The sequence below is a fragment of the Doryrhamphus excisus genome, chromosome 19, assembly GCF_030265055.1.
Source record: "Doryrhamphus excisus isolate RoL2022-K1 chromosome 19, RoL_Dexc_1.0, whole genome shotgun sequence".
Classification (NCBI taxonomy): Eukaryota; Metazoa; Chordata; class Actinopteri; order Syngnathiformes; family Syngnathidae; genus Doryrhamphus; species Doryrhamphus excisus.
The window spans coordinates 14,342,077-14,363,634 of record NC_080484.1 but is presented as its reverse complement, the minus strand read 5'-3'; the positions used below and the strand labels follow the sequence as shown (position 1 = coordinate 14,363,634).

The window sequence follows — 21,558 nt, the reverse complement described above, 5'->3', positions numbered from 1 at the left end:
CCAGCCAATGACAGTCGAATGCGACGGCTTAGGTTGAAAAATGTCGATTTCAGAATAATCGTTGCACTTGGACGTCGTTTCAAGGAAAGAAAAAGAGCTGAAACAAAGCAACTGGTCAATTTAACAGTTTTAAAACATTTTTATTAAATTTTTGCGATACATACAATGAAAAAAAGTGTAAATTAAACAGAAAATGTACACAAAACAACCCAAAAATGCATATTTTCATGTATGTAAAATCTTGTGATTGTAATTGAAGACAACAAGGAAGTCACAGAGTGTTAACGAAGACATTTTTTTTTAAATTTATGTACAGCTCTACTTACCAGTAATGCTCAGTGACAAGGCATAAATCCCTCCATAGCTGCCTCCATGACATCAAACAATGGTTGTGTCAGAACATCCTTCACTTAAATGAAGGAAAAACTAAATACATTGTTTGTACCCCAATCCAATTTTAGCACCTCCTTCCCCTCCATTTGCTCCTCTTGGTGTGTTATTTGACAGCAGTCTTAATTTTCATAAGCAGGTTAGTGGTCAGAGGCAGTCTATTCCACCCTTTTTAACCAAAGCAGACATTGAAAAGCAGTTCATGTCTTCATGAGCTGAAGTATATTACTTCTTATATTACACCCCATGTACTATGTGCATGTCCATGTGCAGTATAGCTTTAGTATTTTCATTCACATCTGCAAGTAACCTATTTTTAGGATGTCAAATTCTACTACCATATTATAGTCTGTTGTTATTTAAGGTGCAATGCTATAATACTCATTATAATTATCATGTGCAATACTCTACTGAGTATCAGGTGGAATCTGTGTAAGTTTTTTGTAAGGTATTTTGTATTTTTGCTGCTGTAATTGATAGCGTACTCTGGCACAAGAATTTCCCTAGGGATTCATAAAGTTCTATCCATCCATTGCAATTCCCTTTACATTGGTGTCAATCAGTCCCTCCTCCATCGGCTCCAGTTGGTTCAAAATGAGGCCGTGGGCCTCCTTATATATGACTCCAATCCTCTGTTCTCTTCATTGGCTCCCAGTCTGACATAGAAACCATTTCAAGTCCTTTTATTTGTGTTTTAGGCCATCAATGACCTGGCTCCAGCTTACCTGGCCGAGCTTTTAACTGTCAGTCACCACCTCCTCTCAACACACTGGAGGTCCTAAGGGCGAAATACAAAAGATGTCCCCAAGCATTGGAACTCCCGCCCACCCCTCTTTAAGGTCTATCACAGAGATGTTTTAAATGTCGGAAACTCATTTATTTAGGCTGGCTTTGAACACATGACGATTATTGATTATTATTTTTTAGATGGGATTCTCTGCTTGTGTTTTTATTTGTATTTTATTTGAGTGTTTTTATCATATTTGAGCTTATCTTGTTCCTATTTTTTTGTAACTTGTTTTGACTCTTGTGAAGCACTTTGGGTACCATTAGGATGTGGTAAGGTTGAGGCATTGAGTGCAGATTAAAATGCTTGGAAATGTTGACAATAAGATTAATAATGACAAAACAATTCAAGACACGGCTGTTCTGCTGAGACTGTAAAACATTTGGACAGTAATTGACCGAGTTTCATAGAGAAATAGTATCTTATACATCATGGTTCTCCATGACCACCACAGCTCATAGAATCTGGCCTTGTCTTTCTTATTCTTGGCCTCCTGTTAGCTTGTGGAAGAGTTCTTCGTCTAGTGTCTCGTTCTGGTCTTTAGATCGCGTTGAGAGGAAGATGTAGCCGCCGATGAACTCGTGCACCACCTTGCAGTCGCAGCTCAGACAGCAGAACGCTATGGTAACGTTCTGGTCAAACTCTATGGTCACCTGCAATCACACACAGTAGACCGTAGATCAAAAACATTTTAGTTTTAACAAATTAGTTGAATATCTAAAAGGATCATCACTCACTTGTCTTATCTCCCAGTTGACGTTCCACTGCTTCATGTTGGCGAACCTCCACGTGGTGACGGGCAGGCCGGTGGACATGTCGAGACGGATCAGGCGGTTGTACGAGATGCCGAGGATCTCATCCTTCTTGCTCCCTCTGAACCTGGCACACAAAAGAGAACACGCTAAAGTGACGTACAGGAAGTCACGTTAAGCTCGGCTGCTTGTGTCGCCACCAACCTGACAATGTAGTAGTTGATGCCAAACTCTGGCAGCGACTGCCACGCCTGGATGAAGCGCATCTTGGCCTCCATGAGGGAGAGACGCGCTATGTTCTGATGGGCCTCCAGGATACGTGCTGTCAGCTTGACACAACAACAAGTTACACAATTGTAACCATGACAACAGCAAAAGAAGCTTATTTTCACCGACCTGCTTGGTTTTGTGCTTCTTGGCGTAGCGCGGCGAGACAAAGCATTCGGCGTTCATCTCCATGGCGTCCAGGTCGGGCGCCGCCTGGCCAGGTGGGGGCGCCAGGCTCTTCATTTGCAAGAAGGACTGGATGTTCCTCACCTCCGACTTGTATGAGCTGTAGGCCATGGTCTTACCCTTTGAGGCCAGGATGCACGCCGCTTTCCACTTGGCGTACTGCGTCTCCTGCCACCAAGTCATGAAGAAACAAGCTACAATTCTTCTTCAAATCACTTATCGTGTACTGTAAGACACAACACAGTCATAGTAAGGAGAGAAAAAAGAAGCAGCTGTCGATTTAAGGTGAGGTGTTGGTGCATTCAAGTGGACAACACAGCTGGAGATTATTGGAGTCATGGCGTGCGTCTAAGGGAACGGAGGCAATACAGTATGCGCTTCTGATGTATGACCTCATGGCTCATGGAGTTAGCCTTACGTTGTCGCATCGGATGTACACCTCGTTCATGCCGTCGGCCACCGGGAGGAGCAGCTTGATGCCAAACTTCTTGTCGGTGACGTTGACGTCTGGGACGATCTCGCAGCCTGCAGACGCACACCAGGGTAGCACAGCGACTCAGCAGTTTGATGAGTTTGATGCACACATCGACACAGATACATTTGGACCGCCACAAAAACACATCATAAAGACATCAATACAAAAATGACTACAATACATGGTTTAGCTCAGGGGTGGGCAAACTTTTTGACTCGCGGGCCGCATTGATATAACAAAATTTCCCGGGGGGGGGGGGGGCAGACTATATATTTTACACGTAACAGTCCACCTGGTATTATTGTATCTGTAAAATTGTCATGCAATCTGCTATTATTATTTATTATTTTATATTTATATTTAAATATTTTAAAAATAATAAAATATTATAATAATTAAAATAAAATTAAAATAATTATTATTATATTATTATTATGTAAAATATGCAAATATAACAATATTATTATATATAATTAATATAATAATTAGCATTAATATAATAAATATAATAATCATAATAGTTATGATAATAATATAATAATTTTTATTTTAATTTTTATTATATTATGTGCTTGTGTCTCTTTTTTCAGGAGCACTTTGTAAACAACAGACCATGTCAAACAACGAAATTGATACAACCATCAAAAGGTTGGCTCAGGCCATGATGCCAGGTTGTATGTTGAGTTTAAATTAAATACTTTTGAAAGATTGGACGGGCCGTATTCAAACACTTGGCGGGCCGGATGTGGCCCCCGGGCCGTAGTTTGCCCACCCCTGGTTTAGCTTCTTAATAGAATAAGAAGACGTTAAAAAAAAAAAAAAAAAAAAGAATAAGAAGACGTAGCAGGAGGGATCGGCGTTACCAACTTGGCAGTTTTCTTTCTATATGTAGCGAGTATTCAGACCCCTCTGGATTTGATTGTTTTTGAGTAACTCATCTAGCGACTTTATCTGGTCTTATTGGACACCTTTGGAGACCAACATGAAAGAATGTATCGCTCTTCTCAATGAGCAGCGGCCCCCCCCCCCCCCCCCCATAAAAACACTTTTCTTAAAAGTGAAGTTAAGATCTCGTCTCATGACACCCATGGCCACAGATACATTGCAGTCCTCCACTGCTAACTTGTCATGCCGTGTCATGTGTTATCTCACCTCGTAGATGAAACTGTTCTATGGGTTCTCCGCTAGCCAACTCCTTGTTCTTGTAGTACGAGATGGTGGTGTCCTTGAATACGAACCAGTACTCTTTATAAGGCCGCAGCGTGAGTCTTTTTGGTCTGAGGTAAGAGACAGCAACACGGAATGACTCGCAGTGCCTACGTAATGCACCAAATATTACCTTCAGGCATAAGCAATCAAAATGTGTTTTCATAGGATTTCTATGAGTGGTGGGGGGGCTAACAACCACAAACACAGCATATTTCATCCAGGTGGGTTTACCTAAAAAGCCGCAAGGAATCTGCCAGTTCTGGAACGTCCGTAATGTCTTCCTGGGGGTGGAACAAACAACGGTCAATTATCTTATATCCTCTTCAGACACGGCCACGTTGAGACATGCAATCAGTGGAGGTGCAGCAAACGCGTCTTGCGCAGCTGTCTTGTTTACTGTAAGAGTAAACCGCGATGAAGAAAATCAAACAGCAGGGTGGTGAAATGTGGTTTACCAGAACTCTGTCTGTGTGTCCGCCTTCCAGTGTCACCTCCAGGTTGGAGAGGGCGGCTTCTACTTCATCGATTTCCGGCTCGTCCGAGTGGTCCAGCGGTTCACTGGACATGGTCAGTTTACAGATGTGATACTGGAAAGATGACAGTTCATAAAGGTGTCACCATGACGTAGGTTCCTTTTCCTTCCTATGGTAAAAATGGCGTTCTATGCATTCATTCTTGGAGGTTGCACCTCCTTTGATTATTCCCAGGGATCTTCCTCAAGCCCTAACATGTCCTTACATGGATATCCTGCATGCCAGCGTGCATGGTATCATCAACATTCAGCATCTTTCTAAACGACCCATACTTCCACAACTTGTAGTAGTAACTTATAGTCGCATTCTTATACGTGTCATCAGTTTCACAGTGCTGAGGATGCAGGATGCTCTGCAGGTGAGCGCTTTTATGAGCAACCCACCCCTGCTGCTGTTACAGCGGGACGCTAGGTTTTATGGAAGGTTGGCACGGACTGCTGGCCTCCGCCACAAACAACCCGACGATTCATTCGTCTTTTTAATATCACTTGTCTTGCTGATACATTCAATAGAACTTACATATAGTATAGTATTATTATATACCTACGATATACCTTATTGACACATGAGACAGCTTTACAGTTGCCACCATGTTGTTGCCATATGTGCCTCTGCTGGATACATATGCCTCCTCATTATGCTCTACAGTAAATTGCTGCTGTGTTATTGGCACATTTATTCCTTCTAAAAGTGTTAAGACACCTAGCCATTACAGCTAGGAGACCCGAGTTCAATTCCACTCTGTGTGGAGTTTGCATACCCCCCCTCCCGTGGGTATGAATGTGAGTGTGAATGGTTGTTTGTCTATATGTGCCCCTGTGATTGGCTGGCCACCAGTACAGGGTACCCTGACTCTCAACCGAAGACAGCTGGGATAGGCTCCAGCATACCCAGCGGTAGAAAATGAATGAATGAATGAGTTCAATGTATCGAAAGAAAACGCTAAGCGAATAGTGTTTGTATCAGTGTGACTTCCAACATTCATTCATTCATTTTCTACCGCTTTTCCTCACGAGGGTCGCGGGGGGTGCTGGAGCCTATCCCAGCTGTCTTCGGTTGAGAGCCGCGGTACACCCTGGACTGGTCGCCAGCCAATCACAGGGTTCCAACATTCAATATTTCAATATTTCGTTTTCTTGTTTGTTGTGTGTGTGTACGTTCTTTTGGTTTTTACAGTAAACCACAGGCCAGAAGAGCCACCATTGCACTCTTCTAGGATGACTTGCAGACGCCATGGATGTTGGACCAGAAAATGGCCTCCCTGAGGTCCCCAAGTTGGGACATACAATTGTCCAAAATGTCTTGCTAATACGGAAAAATAAGATTGAGAGCCAGCTAAGGTCTCAAGTCTGACCTCTGATAAATGAATTAGCTGTGTCCCAAGACTTTTGTCTCTTATGCACTTCAGTCCAATGCCGGGATATGCAAGGACTGTACTACCTGTACTCATCCCAAAACAGACTAAGTAGCGTGACTGATGAGTGATGGCGCCATAGTCACCTGCAGGGAAGCAAACATCAGCATCTCCTCCTCGGTGCAGTCAATCTCCTCCAGCAGGATGGACCAGCGAGCCTGCTCGTACAGCTGGGTTATCCTGACCGCGTCGTACTGGAAGGCATCACAAATAGGCCAAATAGGACAAGACGGAAGGTGTATTCATGCCATTTGAGGGCTGTCTTACTTTAGGATTGAGGTCAAAGAAGATGTTGTACTTAAAGCGCAGCAGCAGTTTATCGTTGTCTTGAACGTCTTGCTCCATGAGGGAACGAGAGGAGTCCAGCCAGCTGTCAAACACAAACACACGGCGAGACTTCAAGTACAACTCCACAGCGCCAGAGAAAAAGAACATGAGGGTTCTCTACCCGGCGTTGCTGATAGCTTTGTCCACCAGGGACACAGGCTGGTAGAGCTTGGCCAGCTCGGCGGGAGGCAGGTTGGGCTGGGAGTCGGCGAGAGGGTTCTCTCCGAACCAGAGGCTGGTGGCCGATACCGGCATGCCGTTCTCAGGGTCGTAGGTGGCCGTCATGGTCTTACTGTACATGGGGCCTTGATTGGAGATAATGATAGCAATATGATACAGCAGGGGCGGCACGGCGGTCTAATGGTTAGCGCGCAGACCTCACAGCTAGGAGACCAGGGTTCAATTCCACCCTCTGCCATCTCTGTGTGGAGTTTGCATGTTCTCCCCGTGCATGCATGCATGGGTTTTCTCCGGGTACTCCGGTTTCCTCCCACATTCCAAAAACATGCTAGGTTAATTGGCAACTCCAAATTGTCCATAGGTATGAATGTGAGTGTGAATGGTTGTTTGTCTATATGTGCCCTGTGATTGGCTGGAGACCAGTCCAGGGTGTACCCCGCCTCTCGCCCGAGGACAGCTGGGATAGGCTCCAGCACCCCCGCGACCCTTGTGAGGAAAAAGTGGTAGAAAATGAATGAATGAATGAATGAATATGATACAGCAGATGATTGATGATTGTGCTATTAAAATCAGCCACAATCCTTATGTGATACATGAGCTAACCTCTTTCTCTTTTCTGTGTGTTCTAAAGTTATAAAAACAGGTAAAATGACGCAGTTGGTGAATGCACGTCCTGTCACATGTCACATAGCAACATAGAAAGAGAGGCCAAAACAAAAAGCTCCAATATGTAGCGTTTCCTTTGGCTAGCCGCCTGAGGCATTGGGAGCCAGTGTGTGCTGAAGCTAGTTGCTAGCCGGCTAGTTGCTAACTGCTGTAGTGTGGCCGGGTGTCACTACGCCAGGAAGGTAATGATTGGGCGTAACATAATTTTCCTCTTTCCGAATGGAATCTTTCCGAATGACGTACCAGAAAACAGTGTATATATGGAAAGGAATATTCCAATCTCCTGTCTACATGCACCGCTATAATCAAACGGAATAGTCAATGGTGCATGCGCAGTAAAAAAAAATCACGTGATTCATCGAAGATGGCGGACGAGAGTGTGATTACCACAGTTGTTGGGACAGTTGCTACGCTTTTTTCAAAGCAGCAACTTTAAAGCCAGATTTTTGCCAATACACACCCCTACTTTTTATATCTTTAGAACATGCAGAAAAGTGAATGTCTGACCTAAGGATTGTGGATGATGGAAGTGGGAATACTGTGTGTGTTCCTAGAGCCTAAAGGAGGTGGACAAACATGTGTGACGTGATGAGTAAAATCACCTTTAAAGCGTACCACTGCCAGCCCCAAGACGAGGTGTTGGACAACACTATTATGGAAGCTCCCAGAAAATTTGAAAATGCTTATAGAGCTCTTTGATTTGGTCATTTGTACACTACCTGTGCCCCCCGGCCCCCCGCTGACTAAATCAATGTCCCAGATGTCCTCTAACGAAGAGTTCTTGTCTTTCTTCTTCTTCTTCTTAGAGGGATCGTCTGGAGGCTTGAGCAGGGACAGTTCCTCGGATCGTCTGATGTCTGATGACACAGACGAGGCTTGACTTACTGATTGGTTAGTTTTCATCACATGTTCACAACTTAGGCTGACGCTTACTGAGTATCTGACAGATCTCCGCTACGGCCTTGAAGACCACACAGGAGAAGCTGACGGTCATCTTGATGGTTTTCATGTTGGGGAGTTGCAGGAGCATGCTTTTGTGCTGGGGGGTGTAGCGCAGGTCGGCATCGGCCTGCAAGGAAGGCGTGTTTTACATCAGTTTTATGAATAGCAACGTATACATGGACCCAAATATTCCAATGTATGGAACCTTTGTATACACCTCATTCCGAAAGAAAAGCGCCAATCCGAATTTATATATAATCGAATTCCCAGGGGTGGAATATTCCTTTCCCCAATCCGATTGAGGTATCTTGTACCCGCTCAAACGAAAAGTTCTTCTTCTGTTGTTTATTGGCGGTTGGCAAGCAGCTTTCGTGTGCATTAGCGCCATCTGTGGAACAGAATCTAAACCCTTCTATACGCCATTCACAAGTCCACTTTTATTAAAAAAGAAAATACATATCTATATATAAAACATGTGCCGAGCTTAATTATAAAATATTAGCAAGATTGAACTTTATCTTTTCCTGTTCCCGGGTGCGTTCTTTCAGCGAATGATGAGATACAGTAAACCTCGGATATATCGGACTCGGATATATCGGAAATTCGCTCACAACGGACAGATAAAAAAAGAACCGATTTTTCTGTAATGCATTTCCAATAAAAATTCATTGCGTATATTGGATTTTTTATAACGGATTTCGCCTATTTCGGACAAAATCTCCAGTCCCGTTCCAATGCATTTCCATTAAATTTCCCTCGCATATATCGGATGGCCGCATCGTGGCGCTCCGATTCGCCGAATCGTGACAGGCCGCTATACGACGTCATTTGCAGCGTTTGCAGCGTTGCCTGCGCGTCCAGGTACATTGGAAACATAGTCAAGGAAGTGCCTTTTTATAACGGATAAAATCCGATTTACGCATATACCGGATATAAATCCGATATATGCGTAAAACGGACATTTTCCGGTATACGCATATAACGGATTTCGCTTATATCGGACAAAACCAGTGGGAACAATTGAATCCGATATATCCGAGGTTTACTGTATGACGTAACACGTTGCTCGAGACGTTCTTCCATTTAAAAAAATGGAGGCGAGCAATCAGCACTGGACTTCTGCGGAAGGTTTGTTTTTGATTCAAACTAAATTTCAAGACCGGATGACGGAAAAACTGGCAATACGGAGTTATTCCAACAAGTGAAAGAAAAACTCCAGGAAGTCGGTATCACGTGATGTTGGTGTTTACGCTTTACTGCGCATGCCCCATTGACTATTCTGGTTGATTATAGCGCCGCATGTAGACATATGATTGGAATATTCCTTTCCATGTATACCATTGCTTTCGGAAAGGTCATTCGGAAAGAGAAAAACTCCTCATGTAAACGTTGCTAGTGACTAAAATAAGTGTATGGTTCCTATTGTTCACTGTTTGATTGAGTCACTGCATAGTTGTAGGATGCCCAGGTTCCAGCCTGGCCCTCTGCTTGGTTTTGCCTTATAAAGGTACCTGTGTTTGCTCTCCTTTTGTTGTACAAAGGGGTGGCTTATTTGTGTGGATGAACTGTGGATGAAGCCTTACCTCCTTTTAACTGTACTGTAACCATCTGACACAACTGCCACAATACAATGCTGAGCCAGTTTCTCCTTGCTTTTGCAGCAAATGCTCAGACCTTGAGTGCTCATTTTATGTTAGCTGACAAATTTCAAAAAGTACGGTGGGTCATAAAAAAAGTTTCAGCAGCTACATTTCACGGTACTTTAATTAATTTAGCATCATAAGGCAGCTACCTGAATTCCATACTTGTCCAAGGTCCAGTGTGTCCTCAGCAGCCAGCATTTCCTCTGCTCCCACCACAGGGCATGATCCGACCAATCTTGAGGAGCCTCTGCACACAAAATGAAACATAAAACACGACATTGAACCTGCATCATCACTGCATAGACACACACTTGAGCTGTGTTATCCGTGAATATGCTGGACGTCATGATGTATGCCAGGGGTCTCAAACATGCGGCCAAATGTGGCCCGCAGGACACTAGTTTGAGGCCCCCGCCTTGATATGAAAGTTTAATGTTAGTGCGGCCCGCGCAAGTTTGATATGGATGCTGTATGGTATCATGTACCCAGAAAAAATTATTACGTTTGATTAATGTTCATGTTAAAGGTTAAATAACTGTTAATAGTTATGCTCTCTATCCGTGTGGAAGTGGTAAGTTTTTGGCTATTTAAGTTTAAAGGAAATAACTTGGATGCTACCGTTTAGGTCGCTAGCCCTCTAGTTTGCGAGTTAGCATGTGTCTCAAGACCCTGCAGTTGCGCAATATGTTGTAAATAAAAAAAAGAGTATAAATGTGACTATAGTCGTGTTTTGTCATGTCTACAGGGCTCTAATAATGCTTTGTTCATTTTAATCTGAAAAAAAATAATTTGTCTACCCACCAACTATATGTGGTTTCTTAAGTTTTTATTATTTGCCGTTTTATTGTTATTATTTTATTTATTACTGATTGATTAATTTTCTTTATTCTTGATTTGTTTATTTATTTTTCATCTTATTTTGTGTAGAAAAATAAAAAGTTTTTTTTTTCTTGTAGAAAATCAAAACCAAAGCAAAGTTTATTCATTTTTCTGTTTTTAATAAATGCGTTTTTTTGGTTTTTATTTTTGTAAAACCTGATGTGGCCCAGTCTCGCCCAGACCCTAGCTCCAGTGGCCCCCAAGTAAATTGAGTTTGAGACCCCTGATGTATGCTGTTAGGACGACAAGCCATCTTCAAGCCTTCAAACAAGCCTGCTCCTGGGTCTTATCTACTGACTTGCTGAACTTTGCCCCCCCTGGGGCCACACCGGCCATTGTCATAAAACAATAGCACTCCAATGTGGAGCAATGCAGGCCAAACAAGGGCGTGGCCTGCTGACAAACAGCGGCGAATCATTTCAAAGGGATCCGAAGTCTTTTTAAAAACACGTACTGATCTTCTCCACCAGCTTCAGCATGAGGCCTCCGATGTGCAGGTCGCCCTTCACCCGCAGTTTAAACCTCATGGACTCGTCGCCTTCTTTTTGGTCCACGTGCACCGATAGCTCCCATGACGTTTCCCCGTACTCGGCAGCTGTGATCATGGCTCTGCGGAAAATACACATCGACCCGGATGGAAATATATAGAATACAATCATGCAAAAATATTAATGTAGAACTACATTCTAATAGAGGGAAAACAATAAGCCTACAAACAACATTCAGCCTCTTGTTTTTGCAACAACAACAACTACCAAAATCATTGGTAAATGTTGGCCAACATCCATATTCATGAGCCCATTGGATAGCAATATCAGGGTCATATTTCAATTCAATGGGAATCATGTTGTTTATTTGTGATAATAGGAAATGAATGGCATTGATAAGGAAGGATATGAATGAGTGATTAACTCACTGTAAAAATAATTCCCTGAATATTAGCACTCTTTTCAGATAAGTACCACATGGGGGGGGGGGGGGTCCTGTACAATGACAAGGTTATACTTAGATAGTTACATTCTCCCTACAATATTACATAATTCCTGCACAATTGTAATGTTTGCCATCATCAGGACTCACTTTATACTCATTCTGCAGCCCTGCAAATCAGCTCAGCGGGTGCATGTTCTACTGTTAATAGACTGGGTGATGGATGGGGGGGGGGGGCAGGTACGCAGGGAGCAGAGGAGCAGAGGAGGAGGATCGGGAGGGTTGAGCTGTGGAATGCATGACGAGCATGGACACGAATGTGCTGCACAGGAGCACCAATGTCTCCTTTTTTTGTTTCAGCTCGGAAGCCTGAAGGTGACATCGCAATAATAAAAGGATTCATCTGTCCTCATCTCCACAAGGGATGGCTAAATCACTCAAAAAAACAAAACAAAAAAAAAACTTTTACTTCGTAAAAAAAGTATGACATTAAAGAATAACTCGCTTTCAAAGACGAATTAGCATAACTTACGAGGACTGTATGAGAAGCATTGAATTTACAGATACGCACGTCCAGCTTGATTTCATCACATCAGGAATAGTTTAATGGGATGGGAAAACCCCAAACGAGTTAATTACGTCACTTTTAGTCAAATTGAAAGTTTTTCCCTTTCATTAAACCACTGAATAAACACCAATACCCAACATTAAGCGCTTAAGAGTTCCGCTTACCTCCTTGGTTGAGCGCTTCTTCTTGCTAACGGCGGAGGTCTCGTGAGAAGTGGAGATCTGGTCCCAAGTGAAGCCACGCCCCTCCTCGACGGCAGGTGACTGACGCAGGCACGCGCGCGCACGCATGCGGAAGTGATCATTTTTGCCGTGTAGAGTAACAAATAATAATAATACAATTTATTTGTATAGCGCTTTTCAAAATACTCAAAGACACTTTACAGAAAAATGAAGTTGAATAAACAGAATAGAAGACACACCAAAATACAACATTCATTGGTTAATACAAAATCTCAAGGTTTGTCCACAACAGTCACTTTGGCGTTTCATATCTTAGTTTTAGCGCCAGCTAGCTCGCTAGCGCTAGCTAGCTAACAGCCATTCCGTGGCCAAGTGTGGCTGAAATTGAAACGTTTCACTCTCGTTACGTCTGTGCCAATAAGTTCACGGTGGCATTAAACTTACTCCCAATGTGACAATAAACCCAATAAACAAGAACCTACTTCAAAGCTGCTGACATTGAGCGTTAAGATGATAGCAGTTCATGCCACCAGGTGAGTTAGCATCCAATTCAATGTAACTTTATTTGTAATGGTTACGATAACAATGACGCCTTGTTGTGCTTTAGGAATATGGATGTTGTTGAACTTAGTTGCAGCAGAGCTATTTTACTACTGTTCCTTAAAGACTTGCGGTGTGGGATGGGGTTATTGTACTCCAAGAATACTATCAAACTGTACTTAAAGTGTGTGTACTGGGAGCCTTTCCTCGGAGAATATAATATACTTGGTGCCTCCCTGAAAACAGCATATATATCTGAGCATATATTGTGCGGTTGCCATTTACCACCAATTGTGTTTTCTAATCAATTCATGATGTCTTTAAGCATAAGTAAATTACTAGAAATTATTTTAGAAAAATGCTGCTGCACCAGATGTCTCATGTTTTTCCATTTTAAAAACTCATGTCCTTTTAATAGTTCATAATATAAGAGTTGTGACTGCAGACAGCTGACTAACTATTTACAATATATGAGTTATCGTTAGTCATACTGCCACAGGAACATGACTATATGTTTGCTCAGCTTCCACATTCATCATCAGAAAGACTACAGGAAAAATAATTGTTCATTATTGCTAGTGTTGCTGCCACACGATGGCGCTGTTAGACTTGTTCTAAACCATGACTTGGCATTGAGGATTAAAACACAGCACGACAAACTCACTCTTGTTGTCATCACGTAAAGTGGACTTAAAAAGTGTTTTTGACATTCAGTGCACTTCTTTTATGGGCTGTGATTGGCCAAACATATTAAATTCAGGGCTCTCATTAGACGTCTTCATTGTGTTTTCAATCCAGTTCAAGTGGACAGTCACAGGGCTCTGATTGAGTGGCAGTAGATGTCTTCATTGTGGTCAAACTTTTGTCTTTTCAGTGGGCTGCAGCAAAGGAGAACTGAGGCCTTTCTAAGCCGCTAACAGCTTGGCAGCACGGAAGGTTTCAAAGACAGCTGCAGGACAGTCTCCCCCGGCCGGCCGGTCGGCCGCTTGACCGTGTGGGCCGCACCCTGAAGCAGATGAAATGAGGCAAGTGCGCGTGCGAGTCTGCCGAGGGTGTCGCGCTGGCGCATGAGATCATCACGAGGCCTTGCGCAAGAGGAAATGTAAATTCCATGAGAAAGAAAACAAACAAATAAACCCAGGGACTCGTACGGAGCGTGGAAAAGAACAGCATTTTGTTGACGTCCACATCGCCACGGCACCTGCAGAAAGCAGCGGAAATAGCCAAGTATCGATAAAACGCTGTCATGCGTCAGGGCAGTGGCGATAAATTACCTCTATGACCTGAACCTACTGGGAAAGGCGGCTGGGAGACGACATCTGTGGAGGCCTTTCTGTATTTATGGAAAGAGAAAACCTCCCGGTGACCTGGGAACACGCTTACCCAATTAGCAGCCTCGCCGATGGGATCAAATGGAAGTGAAAACATTTGCTGCCGTGACGGAGACGCATCACAATGACCCATTCATGCCGCCCCCGGGCCCATGCTCTGGGGATGAGGTGGATGGGGGCTGGTTCTTCCAGAGTGGGGTAGTGGGGATAGACGTGAGGGTGTCGTGAATGCAACAAGGAACTCCCTCAACCGCTCTCTTGATGGCTCGTCGGGAGGCGAAGTCATGACTCAATATGGGTGCGGAGGTAAACACTGTTCACAAAGTCTTGTTTTCATAAGGTTAGCAACCGCCGCTCACCTCAGACCCCCCCCCCCCCCCCCCCCCCCCCCCCCAAACCCCTCGGACGCTCTCACCTCTGCAACCCGGCGTGACCGCCGCCCCGGTCCTGTGGGAGTAATGCGGAGGAGGCCTGAGAAGCGTCGGGCTCTCGGGAACTCAAAGCGCCGCCCTGTGGCCTGCAAAGCGTAGATTCCTTTTCTCTGCCTGAATACATTCCTAGTGTCGGACCCGTGATGCTTAACGTCCGTTTATTTATTTCCCAAGCTTTTGACCTTTGACCTTGAAACTCAGACAAACATACGAGGCGGCTTATTTATGATCTATATGAAGTTTAGACTTAAGAAATAAATATTCATGCGTCGCGGCACCTTTGGATCCACTCGTCTTTGCGTATAAAAGGCTTCCCTATTTCCAGGTGAATTGTTTGTTTATATGTGCGGAGCCATAGGCGCGTCTATTAATGGAACGCTGGCTTGCTTGTGGACGTTTCCATAGAGACTTATAAAAATGTGAGTTAGGTCAATTCCAACAACCGACAGAGACCTTTTTGGAAAAGTGTTGAAGCCAAGTTCAACGCACATTTATATATGTCATTTATTTGCTTTTTTTGATATATTATTATATTTGGCACTCTATCATTGATTTGCATATGCTTACAAAAAATAATTTGAATTATTTGATTTATATAAAATTAGTGGTTAGCGTGTAGACCTCACAGATAGGAGACCAGGGTTCAATTTCACCCTCTGCCATCTTTGCATGTTCTCCCCGTGCATGCGTGGGTTTTCTCCGGGTACTCTGGTTTCCTCCCACATTCCAAAAACATGCTAGGTTAATTGGCCACTCCAAATTGTCCATAGGTATGAATGTGAGTGTGAATGGTTGTTTGTCTATATGTGCCCTGTGATTGGCTGGCCACCAGTCCAGGGTGTACCCCGCCTTTCGCCCGAAGACAGCTGGGATAGGCTCCAGCACCCCCGCGACCCTTGTGAGGAAAAGCGGTAGAAAATGAATGAATGAATGAATGTATTTGATTTATAAAATTAGTGGTTAGTACGCAGACCTCACAGCTAGGAGACCAGGGTTCAATTCCACCCTCGGCCATCTCTGTGTGGAGTTTGCATGTTCTCCCCGTGCATACGTGGGTTTTCTCCGGGTACTCCGGTTTCCTCCCACATTCCAAAAACATGCTAGGTTAATTGGCCACTCCAAATTGTCCATAGGTATGAATGTGGGTGGGAATTACTCTATATGTGCTCTGTGATTGGCTGGCGACCAGTCCAGGGTGTACCCCGCCTCTTGCCCAAAGACAGCTGGGATAGGCTCCAGCACCCCCGTGACCCTTGTGAGGAAAAAGCGGTAGAAAATGAATGAATCAATGATTTATAAAATGTCACCCGACATACATAATTTACATATCCCAAATATTACAAACAAATAAAGTCATGTGAAATACACGATGGACAAGTGGTTAGCAGGTAGGCCACACAGTCAGGAGATGGATTGGAATCTCGGGTTGGAATCTCCGCTTGGGAAACTCTGTGTGGAGTTTGCATGTTCTTGTACTCAACAAAGGTTCGAGATGACCACGGTCCTCCTCAGCCATCTTCTTGGAGATGCAAAATGTGTGGGAGTGGATTTTGGCGTCTCTGTGAACATCAGATATGTCGAGTGAAGCCATGTGCATGCATGGCGACCGATGCTGATTAGGTCTGTCAGTGCCCACGGAGACGGCGAAGGAAGCGGCGTGCCTATGATGGCTTTAAAATAGCACCTTTTCTCCCCGCAGTGGCGTCGGCGTGGAGCCTTCGCACGGAAGCCATCATCCGATGCCGTGCAGTGGCATGCTGCGTTGTGGAGCAACATGGAAGGAAGCGACCCCCTTCCCCCGACACCTCTCAGATGCCGTGACCAATCTCACAGGTAGAGTGTAAAAGGAAGCGTATATGGACTCCCCTGAGCGGCTATGAATGGGTGCCATTTTCAAACACGTTCATGTGGCGTGCCTCTGCCGTATCAGCTGATGCTAGTTAGTGTTGTCTCTGGCTCGACTTTAAAGGTCTGAGGCGGTTACTGGTGGAGGGGGGGGGGGGGGGGGGGGGGTGGCTACTGGGGGTCAGAAAAGGTTGCATAAACTCTTGCCGGGATAACTTTACCAACACTTTCCGTGGCCGGCTTTCTGTGAATGGATCCATTGTGGGCTAGCGGAAAGCAAACCCCGTCAGGATCCAGTTCATTAGCACCTAGTTCCTCTTTGAACGTACGCCTTCATCCGGAATCCCAAGGGAGACCCCGCTCAGACCTACATAGAGAAATACATATGCTGTGTGTTTGTTCTTGTCTACTACTCATACCGGGGGGGGGGTTCCAAGGCAATTTGCTTTAGGGTTAATAAAACTTTCCATGGCACAATATAAAGCACCGGGAGGAAAAGAGGGGGTGCAACTCAGAAGGAGGGAAAGAACCTTGGGAATTTGCTGAAATAATATGTACTTAAGGATTTGATAGGTTTATGTCGTGACAGCCCCTGACCTCCACTCTGTCAATACAGCGCAGCATCACAAGCTCGGGGAGAAAGGTCAAGCACGGTGGGGGGTGCGGGCGTTGGACAACCTTTTCCTTCATCCACCATGAGGAAAATCACATGAATGATTTTTTTCTGCAAAGATTGTTTCTAATTGGTTCTTTGGATGCACTGAAGGCCTGTTTGGACCTACGCCATAGTGGAGGCTCGGGTTCTCACGTCTGACGTCATCTGGATCTCAACACTCAACATCAACCCTTGAAAAACGCATGTAGTTGTACTAAATTGGAAAGAAAAATACAAAATACAGTCTTCTAACTATTTATTTGTATACGTATGAAGTACATGCACCCTTCCCTCCCCAGGTGAAGTGGTGACACCTGTAAAGGTCCGAGACAGCAGCTCGCCTCCTATGTCATCCTCCATCTTGGTCTCATCCATTCATTCAGCAGACGAGCTAACAGAAAGAAAAATACTGGCTATTCCTCTGTGGAAGGATGGCAGTGACAAGCACCTTCCAGCTATGAGCAAGAATAACGATGTCACACTTCCATGATATCATATTCCACACGATCCCACTCAGTGGGCGCCATGCTTGTGGTGTGGCCTCGCCTTAGCTTTCTTTCCTGTATTGGACCAGGAATGTGCAAAGTCCGCCATTTTTAACTAAGCAATCATACACAATTCATAATACAGTTCAATTGAAGCGCAGAAGAACTGGAGTCTGAGGCGGAGTGTCGATTTTTTTTTTTTTTTTTTCGAATTTGGGAGAAAACTTTATTTTTTTTGCAAACATTAACTTGCACTCTTTGCTACGTAAAGACATGAAAGCCCCGTCTCTCAACCACAAAAGGAAGCGTAAAACCCCCGTCCCTTCCGGGTGGGCGCAACTCATTTTGCTCATTTTTCTATTTTCCCGAGCCTCACTTCCCTCCCCGACCGCACATCACTGTATACGTGCTAGCAGTTAGCATTAGCAAGATAAATGGCTAACTCTGCAGCTGACATCTAATAATAATAATAATAATAATACATTTTATTTGTAAAGCGCTTTTCAGAGTACTCAAAGACGCTTTACAGTAGAGAAAAATAAACAAAAATAGAGTTGAGTAAAAACAGAGTAAAAGATGCATTAAAATACAATATCCAAACATTAATTCATAGCTAGGGCGGCACGGTGATCGAGTGGTTAGCGTGCAGACCTCACAGCTAGGAGACCAGGGTTCAGTCCCACCCTCGGCCATCTCTGTGTGGAGTTTGCATGTTCTCCCCGTGCATGCGTGGGTTTTCTCCGGGTACTCCGGTTTCCTCCCACATTCCAAAAAACATGCTAGGTTAATTAGCGACTCCAAATTGTCCATAGGTATGAATGTGAGTGTGAATGGTTGTTTGTCTATATGTGCCCTGTGATTGGCTGGCCACCAGTCCGGGGTGTACCCCGCCTCTCGCCCAAAGACAGCTGGGATAGGCTGGGAAAAAGCGGTAGAAAATGAATGAATGAATGAATAATTCAGAGCTAAAAACAAGGCTAAAAGCGGGGCGGGGCGCAGCAGTCAGGTATAAAAAGTTAGACATTAAAAACGGATTTAAACAGGTGGGTTTTGAGATGTTTTTTGAGGGGGGGAAGGTCAGTGAGTGATTGGGGCAAAGAGTCCCAGAGGGTGGGGGCAGCAACGGAGAAGGCTTCGTCTCCCCAGGTAAGCATAAATCACAGACAAAGACTTTCTAAGGCTCAATAAGGGACAGGACTGGGTTCTCTTCTATGGCAGCAGCTTTCAAATGGCACTGCAGAGCTTTGATGCCACCTATAGGAATATTCATAGACGACACGCCCTTGCAAAATAAAAGCACAAACAAAATGAAGACCCGCGGCTCTCTGAAAACAGGCTTGTGACCCCCACCGCCCAGTGGGGAATTGCCGCTTTAGCCAAAAAAATTGATAATGAAACAACAGCACCTCTGCTGGTTGCAACCAAGCGGTGCACTCACCATAAATATACAATCCATTCTGGTCGTGTTCTTTGCCCTCATGTTTATACAGCATGTGGAGCGTGTTTGGTGGCCAACGCTTCCAGACACACTGGCAAGTAAGAGCAATATCTGGAGTGTTGATCTTATCTTTATTCCCCGAGATGTCGCACAGCCTTTAAATCATGTAAGCTTCTCTCTCTATTTGTCATCTTTCATTGAACAGTGAGCTAAACCTATTCTCTGCTTTTTTACGGCACGTGTGGGACGCTGTGTTTGTACACGCTCGGAGCAAATTAGACCAGCAGCTGTGCGTGACTGTATCATTCCATGTTGGCTTTTCATGATAAAAATATTCCTCGGCAAAACCTCCGGCCTGTGTCCAGAACACGATGTCGTTCTTCTCCTGGGAGTGACACCTCTTGGTATTTACAGTCCTCCTTCCTGGCATGAAAAGGGGAAGAAAGTGGAGAGCGGTGAGAGTAAATAAGGGTATGGAGAAGGGGGGGGGGGGACCACCGCTGCAGATGTTTTCCGCGTGTAGGAGGAAAACAAGCTGCATCGGGATGAGTGCGAGGAGAGAGAAGCGAGAGGGCCGCACCTGTTGGAGGGGCCCCTTGGAAGCCGGGGGGTTGAGCTCACTCCCTTCTCATGTGGAAGATGGCTTTTGGTGCTAAGCAGTTCAAGAATATGTTCCATATTTACACTCGCATAAGCTTTGGAATGAAAAGACTGCATTATTTCATTGGAGGCGGGTGTCAAACGAGGACAAGTTTTTAAAAAAAGGTTTGGGTCGAAATCAGACCTAACCCTCTTTGACACTGTTGCTGCCAAAGAAAAACAACCGTGGAAGCCCCACTCTTACCACACTCTTCTGAGGCCAAGCAGTCTGGCTCAGCACCGCTTATATCTCCTCATTAGGGCTGTATTCTAATTATCTGATCATTTTGGAGTGGATGAATCCCATAGCAGGTGTACCCCCCCGCCCCCCACTCTGCTTCTCCTGGTAGTAGTCATGCCATGATGTTTTCATGTCAATGACAGTGAGCATAAAATCCTTCATATCGGCATGAGGCTGTAAAGCAGGGGTCCCCAAACCTTTTCCAGTGAGGGCCACATGACTTTTCTTTCCTCTGAAGGGGGCCAGGGTCAGGGTCGTATGTTTGTTTATGTTCTGTGAATGGGGCAAAGTGTGGTTGTAGTCACGTCACAATAGGTTACCATTTCCAGTTCTATGACAGAAAAATGTACATGCTTTATTGTTCAGGGGGCCGGGTCAAATGTGGAAGTGGGCCGTGTCCGGCCCCCGGGCCTTAGTTTGGGGACCACTGCTGTAAAGAGTTCCTTCTTTTGCACAGTAAACCCGAATGTTCAAAGTACTTAAATAAATGAAGTTATGCATACTTAAAGTTCTTGAAAAAAAGTTCTAATAACTTAATTATGTCAAGTTCATTTAACATGTTCCATTTTGAGTACTTTTTACTAATATTCATTCATTGATTCATTTTTTACCGCTTATCCTCACGAGGGTCGCGGGGGGTGCTGGAGCCTATCCCAGCTGTCTTTGGGCAAGAGGCAACCTGGACTGGTGGCCAGCCAATCACAGGGCACATATAGACAAACAACCATTCACACTCACATTCATTCCTATGGACGATTTGGAGTGGCTAATTAACCTAGCATGTTTTGGAATTACCCGTAGAAAAGCCACGCATGCATGGGAAGAACATGCAAACTCCACACAGAGATGGCCGAGGATGGGATTGAACTCGGGTCTCCTAGCTGCGAGGTCTGCGCGCTAACCACTTGACCGCCGTGCAGCCCTTTTAACTAACATGTTTTGATTAAATTGAACTATGGCTATATTAAGTAAGATTAACTTAAAAACATAGTTTACATACAACTTAAGACACTGTAAATCGGAATGCTCAAAATAATTAATTGGTATAAGTACAGTTAAGTTAAAATTAGGGTTAACTCTACTTATAAATGTTGCATTATCTGTCTTTTCAGTTTATTTAACTTGTAATTTTTGATTTATATGAACTTTTTGCAGATTTGTGTAACCTACCTAAAAGAATTTGTAGTTACTATTAAACATGAATAAATCAAATCAAGAATCAATTAAGAATAAATGCATTGCATCGGATAGATTTGTACTGTGTAGGTTACACATGCACACCTTCTTCCTATGGAAAGAGTTGAAATGAGAAGAAAAATTAAAGAATGGAGAATGCGAAAAAGAAGCTATTTCTCTCTTCACCCCCAAATTAAAAAAGTATATCTAATATCAACACCAGTGTTTGAGTTTATGAACTCAAAAAACATTTTGGAGTTCTGCTAGCTTATTCGGGTTTACAGTGTGTGATGCACAAAGCTTTGTTCTGTCTGTCCATCAAACCAAGCAAGAAGCGTGAGTGACAGCATGACCTCCTTGGCTAAGGTGAAAAGTCAAGTGTGTATCTGAGATGTTTTCTTCCAAAAAAATGTCCACATCGCACACCTGCACCGTTTCCTTGGATCA

The 21,558-nt window shown here is 44.1% G+C and overlaps 1 protein-coding gene across 2 annotated transcripts; it reads right to left on the bottom strand.

Annotated features, from left to right (window-relative positions):
- Window positions 1–189: 189 nt before the first annotated feature.
- fermt1 (FERM domain containing kindlin 1) lies at window positions 190–12,890 on the bottom strand. Of its 2 annotated transcripts, XM_058057850.1 has the most exons (17): window positions 12,813–12,890; window positions 12,313–12,411; window positions 11,105–11,259; window positions 9,921–10,018; window positions 8,120–8,255; window positions 7,906–8,043; window positions 6,462–6,645; window positions 6,281–6,383; window positions 6,100–6,207; window positions 4,522–4,653; window positions 4,298–4,347; window positions 4,010–4,134; window positions 2,801–2,907; window positions 2,326–2,550; window positions 2,134–2,258; window positions 1,915–2,056; window positions 190–1,830 (listed from the first exon to the last, which is right to left on the bottom strand). In XM_058057850.1, exons 1-17 carry the CDS (start codon window positions 12,827–12,829, stop codon window positions 1,657–1,659), a joined length of 2,118 nt encoding a protein of 705 aa, XP_057913833.1. In that variant the 5' UTR covers window positions 12,830–12,890; the 3' UTR covers window positions 190–1,656. The 2 variants fall into 2 exon arrangements, with proteins under 2 accessions (XP_057913833.1, XP_057913832.1); XM_058057849.1 differs by having other exon boundaries at window positions 12,313–12,867.
- Window positions 12,891–21,558: the final 8,668 nt, after the last annotated feature.

Coding starts and splice junctions, on each gene's coding strand:
- fermt1 (XM_058057849.1), bottom strand. CDS start 12,452: ATGATCACTTCCGCATGCGTGCGCGCGCGTGCCTGCGTCAGTCACCTG. Junction 8,044..8,119: donor GGAGATCTGTCAGATACTCA/GTAAGCGTCAGC, acceptor CTGTGTCATCAG/ACATCAGACGATCCGAGGAA. Junction 6,646..7,905: donor CGGGGGGCCGGGGGGCACAG/GTAGTGTACAAA, acceptor TCTCCAATCAAG/GCCCCATGTACAGTAAGACC.